General features: G+C 40.6%; 1 protein-coding gene across 1 annotated transcript; it reads left to right on the forward strand.

Moving 5' to 3' along the window:
• The first annotated feature begins 880 nt into the window (after nucleotides 1-880).
• Nucleotides 881-3,351, forward strand: LOC141430894 (post-GPI attachment to proteins factor 2-like). The gene is given in 4 exon segments (XM_074091758.1): nucleotides 881-1,313; nucleotides 1,316-1,378; nucleotides 1,673-1,891; nucleotides 2,465-3,351. Coding segments are annotated over 4 exon segments (756 nt in total). The 5' UTR covers nucleotides 881-967; the 3' UTR covers nucleotides 2,593-3,351.
• The last annotated feature ends 10,036 nt before the right edge of the window (nucleotides 3,352-13,387 follow it).

The raw sequence follows: 13,387 nt of genomic DNA on the forward strand, positions 1-13,387 counted from the left end.
TTCCGAAAATAACAGATTTAAAAACAAAAAAAGTAATACTAGACTCAGAAACTTGAACTTGATCTCTCAGTGATCTAATGCTTTCTCATTAGTTGTCCGTATTATCTGAGCCAAAGGTGATGGTCACGTGACCACACGAAATAGTCGATACCTATTTACAATAGTTTGATTTTGTGACATTGACCACGCACGCACCCATATAAGATGTCACTACATGCTCGCTGCGAACACTGTCAGTTGTACTCATACAATGGTAAAATGCATCAAAATTTACTGCATCACGCTGCGCTTTTGATGCAATAAAGTTACTTCTTTTGGATTTTGCTTGAAGAGCATATCCATAATTTACTATTCTCAAAAATCCTCTAAGAAAACATGTCCGTGGAAGCTATGCGGGGTGTCCGTAGGTTTGTATGGAAGAGCAACCCCCTTAAGAATACGCCTACATTTATAAAAAAATATCATAGCTATTTTTCCATCTTGAAAATTTAACATTAAGGATATAATAGACTTTTAGGTTTCTTTTAATAAGATTCAAATAAAAACATATTCATATTATTTTAACATAAAATTTGGGGGATTTGATTTATTATGGCAACATAAGGTGTATTTTTCGATTCTGTTAACTTACGGTCCTTATTGCACATTGTGTGGGTTTACTTTATGCTAATCTATACTTGAAAGAAAAATATTATCAGCAATAAAACAAATTCTTAACGTGCAGCATGATTATTTTAAAAACGATTTCTTTTAGTTTCTAGGTGAACAGAAATACTAAACTATCATCTTTAGTTGGAACTTGGACCTGACTCTGAACCTCGTTGCCCTATAATAAAATACGGCTTACTTCTGTACCATCTTTTTGTCACTGTCAGTGTTATTGACACAAAACCAAAACAGCTGGAAATCACTGCTGTGCTGAGAATTAGAAGCAACACCTTAATTTCTTTACTGGATTATCAATTAAATGTATATACCTTTATACAATGAGTCGGAGAGAAAGCATTTATTTAGAATATCAGTCTCTAAACTGTGCGTTATTACAGTTTCGTTACCTCTTTTTGCGTTCATAATTTGTGTTATGATGACCATGTACAAAGATTTCGAAAATGCAAATTTCACGCATTGCAATGTACCCAACGTATTTCCTTCCATATCAGCGTCTATAGGAAACTATGAGCCTCAGAATGCAATATGGAAAACGGCTATTTACACCCACGCTCCTATGAGGTTCTTTATAATTTATTTAAGATGGGAGTACTACAGAAATGTGATAAGTGAATATCTTGATATCGTAATCAGATTAGCAGTATTTTTAATATAATTGAGAACTTAGCTTTAATAGGACTAACTCATTGGACGTCTTCCGTATATTATCGTAAGTCATTCTTGTTTATTTAGAACAATTTATGTAGTCTGCTTGAAAGTAATTAATTAACTTTGGTTTTATTAAATCCAGTCACATGAAGCATATTTTTTTTTAAAAATCTGGCAGCTAAAAAAAGAAGTATAATGGATACTTTAGGCAATGTGTAAAATTTTGTAATGGCACAACACAAACAAAACATAAGATGTAATACTGTCTGTCAAGTTTTAACAGTTTCCAATCTTATTCATAGATCATTTATCATAGTTTGTGTTAATCTCACATCTAGGTGTAATTTTTTTTCAGCATATCATGAATTCTGTTTTAAAACTTTCATCGGAACATCAGTCTTCTACATGCTTTTTACTTGCATGATGCTTACGAAGTACAGGAGAAAATCACATGTGACTAGCACAGAGAAGCAGTCCGTCAAGATGAAATGGAGAGCTTTTATTGTCAACATATCATCTTTTGCGGTTGCTGCCTATTTCTTCTTGCGACACAACCGATTATGTGAACCTTATGGTAAGTTTGGTGGATTATGGTACGGTACATGCAGGCCGGTTCCAACCGAAGCAACTGGAGGTCTATGGGGGAGGCCTATGTCCAACAGTGGACGTCCTATGATGATGATGAATAGATGCAAAAGAATTATTAATTAAAAATGTTCATTCATAAATTTCATAATCTATAGATGACCCCTAATGTGCTTCTAAATAGGTTGAAAATGAGTTGCCTAATCAGTAAAATATACACACATATATATTAACATTTTTTTTTACCATATTATTATTTTATTTAAAATAGCTTTATTTGAATGCATAACCTAACTAACTTGGGGTTGTTTGTAAACCCCAACATTATCATTTAAACATTCAACATCTCAAAAATGACTGAACCGGTTGTAATAAAACAGCAACTCGCTTACATGTAAAAAAACCGCATCAAAATTAATGCTAACCTGTTTCAGCATGTCTCATTCTCATTTTTAAAGTCAAAAATTCTACTTGATTAAAATATATAATATAAACTATTATGCTTGCAAAAATACTTTTTTCTACAATAAATAAATACCCATGGTTTTTTCTGTTTTTCCAGTTTATTCGCTCTTCGGGTTTGCAGAGTACATTGTGGTGATCAGTAATATCATGTTTCATTTAACGACAGTGTATGATCTCAAACGACAGTTTGTGAGTGTTTCTCAAAGGGGAATTTATCTAGAATAATATTTGAGGAAATGCCAAAAAAAGTGCTTATGACAATTTAATAGTACAGGATCCTTTATACTATAAAGTTTAAGGTAACAATCAGGTAAATGAATAAATTGAATTTGGTTACATGATTGATGCAGGTAGACACTAAGAGGACTAAAGATACTGTCCTAGCCACTAATTGGACAAAACAGGTGGGTTGTTAAACTTTCTTTTTTCTTTTTTTTTTATTCGACTGGATGGAAAACGAGCAAGTGGGTCTCCTGATGGTAAGAGATCACTACCGCCCATAGACGCCTGCACCACCGGGGTATTGCAGATGCGTTGCCAACCTAGAGGCCTAAGATGGGATACCTCAAGTGCCAGTAATTTCACCGGCTGTCTTACTCTCCACGCCGAATAACAATAGGAACACAAACTGGAGGGAAAGCCTAAATGAAAAATTGTTAGGTATATTATACCTTATCTAGATTATTCTAGATTCCATGACTGTAGATAAGGAATGTAGAAACCCTACTGTTGTGGTGTTTTAATGTATTAATAGACTATTAGTATACCTACTAGGGTTAATCTGAATTAAATCTTATTTTTCAATTAAATCGTACAACCGCGACATTCTGCCTACCAGCTCATTTTTAGGGTTCCGTAGCTAATATGGCAAAAACGGAACCCTTATAGTTTCGCCATGTCTCTGTCTGTCTGTCCGTCCGCGGCTTTGCTCAGAGACTATCAATACTAGAAAGCTGTAATTTTGCACGAATATATATGTTAACTATGCCGACAAAATGGTACAATAAAAATTTAAAATATAGTACCTCCCATAGACATAAAGGGGGGTGATTTTTTTTCTCATCCAATCTTGTAGTGTGGGGAATCGTTGGATAGGTATTTTAAAACCATTAGGGGGTTGCTCAAACGATTTTTTAATTCAGTGGTTTGTTTGCAAAATATTCAACTTTAAAGTGCAAATTTTCATTAAAATCGAGCATCCCCCCCCTCTAAAATCTAAACCGGTAGGTGGAAAAATTTGAAAATTTCAGGATGGTAGTAAGTATATCAAACTTACAAGGAAAACTATAACGGTTAAGTTTTCTTGACAATTATTAGTAGTTTAAGAGTAAATAGCAGCCTAAGGTATAAAATATACCTAAACTTGGAATATTCCGTACAAAGTACGAAATCCTTATAAAAATATTACTTAGTTTTTTCGTAATGGCACGGAACCCTATTTCGGGCGTGTCCGACACGCTCTTGGCCGTACTGAGGCATACTGCAATTTGTTTAATTGTTAGTCATTCTGCAATTCAAGGTCCTTATGGACCCGTGCCTATTAAAGCGGCTATTATAATACATCCATCAATGTCAATCTATTATGGCTCAAAAGATACGGCCCTGGTCATAGCCGGATTTAAAGGTCTAGAGGCCTTGGGACAACGAAGGAGTGGATGCAAAAAAAAAGACTGTTTGAAAATAAGTTTTTTGGTAAAAAAAAAAACACATTTTTAATACAAGCTTTTTTGCTGACTGTAGTTGTATTGTCATCCAAACTACATTTCCGTACCTTTCATAAAACAAAAGCTTGTAAAATGGTTCAAGGGGTGCCCCGTCCCACGTCACTTCTGTGCGGCTTGTGCCTTACCCTTAATAACTTAATGTAAGATGTTTTTATTTATTTTATTTATTAAGCACATCAGTATTGGACAAATAAATATCAATCAATTGTTCATGCATAATAATAAGGTTGTATTGTATAGTTTAAAATCAAATACCAAGGAATTTGTGTGCAAAGAAAACTTATTTTAAATGTCTTCCTTATGTAATAACAGTGGGTTTTGACGAGGAATTAAATTATTTATGTACAGAGTTTTTGTCTTTATTATTTTACCACTTTCTTGTATCTAGGGTTATTTTTCAGAGGGGCCTTGCCTGGATTTTTGTGTGAAGATATCAGGTATTATAGAATTTTGAATTGGTAGCCCAACATCCTGGGGTGGGCACTATAGACCATACTGGTAGGTATGGAGATAGTTTGGGACTCAGCTAAGATAGTATTTATCCCGGAAAATTCCATAAACGAATATTCTTGGCAGACAGAGTTGCGAACAACAGCTAGAAAAAAAAATTAACGGCCAAGCTACTGAAATAGCGAATGATGCTCTACCGTTGGCACTTCACTCGGTATACCTTTGAAACATTTGCGTGTACGAAAGAGATGTACTATTTCATTTATAGCATAAACGATGGAGATTCCAATAGCGCAACGCGAAAACACAACGCCAAGTGAAGTGTCACCTTAACGGCCTTGATATTCAGGATGTTTGTGTTCCAACTATCTGCTGATTTTACAACAACTTAGAGAAACATGTTCCGATATCTTTGAGCATTTTAGCCACTCCCTTATATTTAATTCTGATTGTACAAGACAAAAATAAAATTATATGAATCTAAAAAACATGTTTATTCATTACTATTATTATATAACAAGTTTTTAACATTCAATGGAATAATTTAAATAGATCTGTTTTTGCCGTAGCACCATACTTTTACGCTTAAATTAAGTTTTAAAAATATGATTCATATTCAAGTGTTTTGTACAAAAATAACGATTTAATTTACATTCTCATATATATTTTAATTTCATTATAATTTATTCTAAACTCTTGATTAGCCACCATTTATTACAAGTCTGATACATTACCTAAATTCGACATAATTTTCTGATTCTCTTGAAAATATAGGAAATAAAATTATATAAAATAAAACGAATAAAAAAGTACTATTTACAAAAAGCAATAACGTTAAGTATAAATGAAGCTAGCACGCTTGTCCTTTTCGCACAGTGTATCCCTTTCTTGCAGGCTAATTAGACAGATGCACAAACGATTTAGTGGTAACTCATGCTAGCAGAGCGCAAATTACGTATTCTTTAGTAGTTAATATGGCTTAGAAAATTACTATATATCTACTCGTCTAAATTGATTTTTGTTTTGTTGGATGCAGGGCTTGAAATAGATACCAAAAATAATGGGCATATTGCTTGAAACAAGAACAAGACCAGTACTGGTTTAAAGCATCTGTTGTATCACATGCAGGCCTTTGTTACCATTGTCAAAAAAAAAATTAGAAATAATTATTAGTATTAAATATAATGACCCGGATAACTCACGTCTTAAATCGAGTTTAGCTCGACATGTTTCGGGCTAATCCGTAGCCCTTCGTCTTCGGAGCAACGCGACTCAGCGGCTGCTGCAACACGCGCACTGCGCGCCGCCACTCTGCTCGCGCGACTACCCGACGAAACTGACACCGGCACACAACTACCCGCGTTTTCATCATCATTACAACTGTCAAATGTAGGGTAGCACACAACACTAACAATATCGCTCTGTAAAGGTACGTTCACACACACCGATGACGCAGCACGAGTATTTAACACCGTTTTCCAACTCGGAGGTACCGTCCAACCACAATCCCGGTTGAAATTCGGCCGACGACTAATCTCGATGGCTTCACGCACTTTCCGCGGAATGAAAATTTCTCTCTCGCAAGTACAGATACCTTATCAAATCTGATATAGTGCGTCGAATCCGAGTTCATTGAGTGCTCGGCCACAGCAGACCCCTTGTCGTCCTGTTCCTCATACTACGTATGTGCTCCGATACCCTTGTGGAAACGTTTCGTCCAGTCTCTCCAATATAGCTCTTGCCACAGGCACAGGGAATCATATATACCCCGGGCCACTCAGGGGCTCCTTATCCTTCGGCGAACGTACCAACTGTCTGAGCTGCATATGAGGACGGAAAATCGACTTGATGCTATATCTTCGGCGTAACAAGTGTCCGATTTTATCCGTCACCCCTTTTATAAACGGTAAATATACCGGAACCCTCTCAGCTCCCACCGGTCTTTGACGAGTCGACACGTTCACCACACGGTTGCACTGCCTCCAGTTGTACCCATTGCTTTCCAAAACCCGTCTCACGTGACTCAGTTCACGATCCACAAATTTTGGATCACAAATATTCAAGGCTCGATTTATCAACGTTCTAGGCAAAGAAGACAAATGACAAGGATGGTGGTGTGAATCTGCCCTCAAGTATCGATCCGTATGAGTTGGCTTACGATAAACTGTAGTTTCCAATTTACCACAGGGTCCCGCATAACCAAAACATCTAAAAACGGCAACTGCCCATCATTCTCAATCTCCACCGTGAACTTAACCTTATCGTGCAAAGTGTTAAGGTAGTCCGAAAACTGCGACAAACTATCCCTGGACACAATCGCAAAAACGTCATCCACGTACCGCCACCAATATCTGGGAACAACGGGAGCGTTGTTTAAAGCTCTTCCCTCCAACCACTCCATAAAAATATTGGCGGTGACCGGAGCAATCGGTGAACCCATGGCCACTCCATCAACTTGCAAAAAGTAATCACCGCGCCAAACCAAATAGCCGCTCTTCAAACACAACTCAATTCCCTCCATATACGCGGTAGGTAAATCAGTGACACATAATAGGTCAGATATAATCTTTAAAGTCTCGTCTACCGGCACATTGGTGAAAAGAGAAGTAACGTCAAAGCTAACCATCAGTTCATCCTCACGCATATGGACATCATTCAACAAGGCAACGAAGTGTTTTGAATCTCTAATAAAACTCGACGACTTCCCCGTAAACCCCAATAGCACAGACGACAGGTAACGGGCTAGGTTATACGTCGGCGAATCAATTTGACTCACTATGGGTCTCAGAGGCCAATTCGTTTTGTGTATTTTTGGCAAGCCATAGATTTTCGGCGTAGTAGGGTTCTGTGGGCGCAGCTTTGCAACTAAATTCTTGTCGGGTAGACTCTGCAAAAACTTGTTTACCTTGGTCGTCACTCTGGCAGTTGGATTATAAGCCACTTTTTTGTAAGTACCCTCATCAGCAAGTAATTGACAAATTTTGTCCTGATATACCAAAGTGTCGACGATAACCGTTGCATTACCCTTATCCGCTGGTAACACCAACACATCCGAATTATTACGCAACTCACGCAACGCCCTCAGCTCCCCGCATGGTATGTTGGATTTCGGTAGACGAGCCCTACGTAATAAAGAAGCGATGTCTTGTCTCATACACTCAGCATCCACGGAAGGAATCCTGTTCCGCATGATGACATTTTCCAGGCTAGTAATAATCATCTCGGTAGGTATTCGACTCGGAGTAGGAGCAAAATTAAGTCCCGTGCTAATGCACGCTTAGCCAAACCATCCACACTCCTTGAAGATAAATTTATTACATTATCAGTGCCCGTTATCTCAGAAACAACATTCTCCACTGATAGTTTCCCGTTGATTAAACCTGATAATTTTTTCCTATGCCTACTTATAGTGTCACCAAAAATGCGTTCTGACTCGCCCATAATTCTGAATCCAAATGATTGGCCAGCTCCAAATGCACTGTGTACAAGTCCTTATTGACAAATGATATTTTTCGACGGTAGTCGGAAATAATCTTCGCCAAAAGTTTGCCGTTAGCCACACGAAAAAACGATTCATAATCCCGAATGCACTTAACCGGTTTGATGCGGGCAAACTTCGGTATCACTCCGTTATCACGACACTGCACCACATAATTTAACCCACATTCAAGTTTATTACGTTTGATCCTAAGCCGTGTGAACGCTCTGACTTTATTTTGCCATATCTCTCCGTAAAGATTTGCAATTTTGAACATGAAACTACCGTGAGACTCACTCATATTAAATATAATGACCCGGATAACTCACGTCTTAAATCGAGTTTAGCTCGACATGTTTCGGGCTAATCCGTAGCCCTTCGTCTTCGGAGCAACGCGACTCAGCGGCTGCTGCAACACGCGCACTGCGCGCCGCCACTCTGCTCGCGCGACTACCCGACGAAACTGACACCGGCACACAACTACCCGCGTTTTCATCATCATTACAACTGTCAAATGTAGGGTAGCACACAACACTAACAATATCGCTCTGTAAAGGTACGTTCACACACACCGATGACGCAGCACGAGTATTTAACACCGTTTCCAACTCGGAGGTACCGTCCAACCACAATCCCGGTTGAAATTCGGCCGACGACTAATCTCGATGGCTTCACGCACTTTCCGCGGAATGAAAAATTTCTCTCTCGCAAGTACAGATACCTTATCAAATCTGATATAGTGCGTCGAATCCGAGTTCATTGAGTGCTCGGCCACAGCAGACCCCTTGTCGTCCTGTTTCCTCATACTACGTATGTGCTCCGATACCCTTGTGGAAACGTTTCGTCCAGTCTCTCCAATATAGCTCTTGCCACAGGCACAGGGAATCATATATACCCCGGGGCCACTCAGGGGCTCCTTATCCTTCGGCGAACGTACCAACTGTCTGAGCTGCATATGAGGACGGAAAATCGACTTGATGCTATATCTTCGGCGTAACAAGTGTCCGATTTTATCCGTCACCCCTTTTATAAACGGTAAATATACCGGAACCCTCTCAGCTCCCACCGGTCTTTGACGAGTCGACACGTTCACCACACGGTTGCACTGCCTCCAGTTGTACCCATTGCTTTCCAAAACCCGTCTCACGTGACTCAGTTCACGATCCACAAATTTTGGATCACAAATATTCAAGGCTCGATTTATCAACGTTCTAGGCAAAGAAGACAAATGACAAGGATGGTGTGTGAATCTGCCCTCAAGTATCGATCCGTATGAGTTGGCTTACGATAAACTGTAGTTTCCAATTTACCACAGGGTCCCCGCATAACCAAAACATCTAAAAAACGGCAACTGCCCATCATTCTCAATCTCCACCGTGAACTTAACCTTATCGTGCAAAGTGTTAAGGTAGTCCGAAAACTGCGACAAACTATCCCTGGACACAATCGCAAAAACGTCATCCACGTACCGCCACCAATATCTGGGAACAACGGGAGCGTTGTTTAAAGCTCTTCCCTCCAACCACTCCATAAAAATATTGGCGGTGACCGGAGCAATCGGTGAACCCATGGCCACTCCATCAACTTGCAAAAAGTAATCACGCGCCAAACCAAATAGCCGCTCTTCAAACACAACTCAATTCCTCCATATACGCGGTAGGTAATCAGTGACACATAATAGGTCAGATATAATCTTTAAAGTCTCGTCTACCGGCACATTGGTGAAAAGAGAAGTAACGTCAAAGCTAACCATCAGTTCATCCTCACGCATATGGACATCATTCAACAAGGCAACGAAGTGTTTTGAATCTCTAATAAAACTCGACGACTTCCCCGTAAACCCCAATAGCACAGACGACAGGTAACGGGCTAGGTTATACGTCGGCGAATCAATTGACTCACTATGGGTCTCAGAGGCCATTCGTTTTGTGTATTTTGGCAAGCCATAGATTTTCGGCGTAGTAGGGTTCTGTGGGCGCAGCTTTGCAACTAAATTCTTGTCGGGTAGACTCTGCAAAAACTTGTTTACCTTGGTCGTCACTCTGGCAGTTGGATTATAAGCCACTTTTGTAAGTACCCTCATCAGCAAGTAATTGTCAAATTTTGTGAGTTGTGTTTGAAGAGCGGCTATTTGGTTGGCGCGGTGATTACTTTTTGCAATTGATGGAGTGGCCATGGGTTCACCGATTGCTCGGTCACCGCCAATATTTTTATGGAGTGGTTGGAGGAAGAGCTTTAAACAACGCTCCCGTTGTTCCCAGATATTGGTGGCGGTACGTGGATGACGTTTTTGCGATTGTGTCCAGGATAGTTTGTCGCAGTTTTCGGACTACCTTAACACTTTGCACGATAAGGTTAAGTTCACGGTGGAGATTGAGAATGATGGGCAGTTGCCGTTTTTAGATGTTTGGTTATGCGGGACCCTGTGGTAAATTGGAAACTACAGTTTATCGTAAGCCAACTCATACGGATCGATACTTGAGGGCAGATTCACACCACCATCCTTGTCATTTGTCTTCTTTGCCTAGAACGTTGATAAATCGAGCCTTGAATATTTGTGATCCAAAATTTGTGGATCGTGAACTGAGTCACGTGAGACGGGTTTTGGAAAGCAATGGGTACAACTGGAGGCAGTGCAACCGTGTGGTGAACGTGTCGACTCGTCAAAGACCGGTGGGAGCTGAGAGGGTTCGGTATATTTACCGTTTATAAAAGGGTGACGGATAAATCGGACACTTGTTACGCCGAAGATATAGCATCAAGTCGATTTTCCGTCCTCATATGCAGCTCAGACAGTTGGTACGTTCGCCGAAGGATAAGGAGCCCCTGAGTGGCCCGGGGTATATATGATTCCCTGTGCCTGTGGCAAGAGCTATATTGGAGAGACTGGACGAACGTTTCCACAAGGGTATCGGAGCACATACGTAGTATGAGGAAACAGGACGACAAGGGGTCTGCTGTGGCCGAGCACTCAATGAACTCGGATTCGACGCACTATATCAGATTTGATAAGGTATCTGTACTTGCGAGAGAGAATTTTTCATTCCGCGGAAAGTGCGTGAAGCCATCGAGATTAGTCGTCGGCCGAATTTCAACCGGGATTGTGGTTGGACGTACCTCCGAGTTGGAAAACGGTGTTAAATACTCGTGCTGCGTCATCGGTGTGTGTGAACGTACCTTTACAGAGCGATATTGTTAGTGTTGTGTGCTACCCTACATTTGACAGTTGTAATGATGATGAAAACGCGGGTAGTTGTGTGCCGGTGTCAGTTTCGTCGGGTAGTCGCGCGAGCAGAGCGGCGGCGCGCAGTGCGCGTGTTGCAGCAGCCGCTGAGTCGCGTTGCTCCGAAGACGAAGGGCTACGGATTAGCCCGAAACATGTCGAGCTAAACTCGATTTAAGACGTGAGTTATCCGGGTCATTATATTTAATATGAGTGAGTCTCACGGTAGTTTCATGTTCAAAATTGCAAATCTTTACGGAGAGATATGGCAAAATAAAGTCAGAGCGTTCACACGGCTTAGGATCAAACGTAATAAACTTGAATGTGGGTTAAATTATGTGGTGCAGTGTCGTGATAACGGAGTGATACCGAAGTTTGCCCGCATCAAACCGGTTAAGTGCATTCGGGATTATGAATCGTTTTTTCGTGTGGCTAACGGCAAACTTTTGGCGAAGATTATTTCCGACTACCGTCGAAAAATATCATTTGTCAATAAGGACTTGTACACAGTGCATTTGGAGCTGGCCAATCATTTGGATTCAGAATTATGGGCGAGTTTGGATGCGATGTCGTATAGTAGGTCAGAACGCATTTTTGGTGACACTATAAGTAGGCATAGGAAAAAAATTATCAGGTTTAATCAACGGGAAACTATCAGTGGAGAATGTTGTTTCTGAGATAACGGGCACTGATAATGTAATAAATTTATCTTCAAGGAGTGTGGATGGTTTGGCTAAGCGTGCATTAGCACGGGACTTAATTTTGCTCCTACTCCGAGTCGAATACCTACCGAGATGATTATTACTAGCCTGGAAAATGTCATCATGCGGAACAGGATTCCTTCCGTGGATGCTGAGTGTATGAGACAAGACATCGCTTCTTTATTACGTAGGGCTCGTCTACCGAAATCCAACATACCATGCGGGGAGCTGAGGGCGTTGCGTGAGTTGCGTAATAATTCGGATGTGTTGGTGTTACCAGCGGATAAGGGTAATGCAACGGTTATCGTCGACACTTTGGTATATCAGGACAAAATTTGTCAATTACTTGCTGATGAGGGTACTTACAAAAAAGTGGCTTATAATCCAACTGCCAGAGTGACGACCAAGGTAAACAAGTTTTTGCAGAGTCTACCCGACAAGAATTTAGTTGCAAAGCTGCGTCCACAGAACCCTACTACGCCGAAAATCTATGGCTTGCCAAAAATACACAAAACGAATTGGCCTCTGAGACCCATAGTGAGTCAAATTGATTCGCCGACGTATAAGCTAGCCCGTTACCTGTCGTCTGTGCTATTGGGGTTTACGGGGAAGTCGTCGAGTTTTATTAGAGATTCAAAACACTTCGTTGCCTTGTTGAATGATGTCCATATGCGTGAGGATGAACTGATGGTTAGCTTTGACGTTACTTCTCTTTTCACCAATGTGCCGGTAGACGAGACTTTAAAGATTATATCTGACCTATTATGTGTCACTGATTTACCTACCGCGTATATGGAGGGAATTGAGTTGTGTTTGAAGAGCGGCTATTTGGTTTGGCGCGGTGATTACTTTTTGCAAGTTGATGGAGTGGCCATGGGTTCACCGATTGCTCCGGTCACCGCCAATATTTTTATGGAGTGGTTGGAGGGAAGAGCTTTAAACAACGCTCCCGTTGTTCCCAGATATTGGTGGCGGTACGTGGATGACGTTTTTGCGATTGTGTCCAGGGATAGTTTGTCGCAGTTTTCGGACTACCTTAACACTTTGCACGATAAGGTTAAGTTCACGGTGGAGATTGAGAATGATGGGCAGTTGCCGTTTTTAGATGTTTTGGTTATGCGGGGACCCTGTGGTAAATTGGAAACTACAGTTTATCGTAAGCCAACTCATACGGATCGATACTTGAGGGCAGATTCACACCACCATCCTTGTCATTTGTCTTCTTTGCCTAGAACGTTGATAAATCGAGCCTTGAATATTTGTGATCCAAAATTTGTGGATCGTGAACTGAGTCACGTGAGACGGGTTTTGGAAAGCAATGGGTACAACTGGAGGCAGTGCAACCGTGTGGTGAACGTGTCGACTCGTCAAAGACCGGTGGGAGCTGAGAGGGTTCCGGTATATTTACCGTTTATAAAAGGGTCGACGGATAAAATCGGACACT

The sequence above is a fragment of the Choristoneura fumiferana genome, chromosome 9 (genome assembly GCF_025370935.1).
Source record: "Choristoneura fumiferana chromosome 9, NRCan_CFum_1, whole genome shotgun sequence".
NCBI classification, from domain to species: Eukaryota; Metazoa; Arthropoda; class Insecta; order Lepidoptera; family Tortricidae; genus Choristoneura; species Choristoneura fumiferana.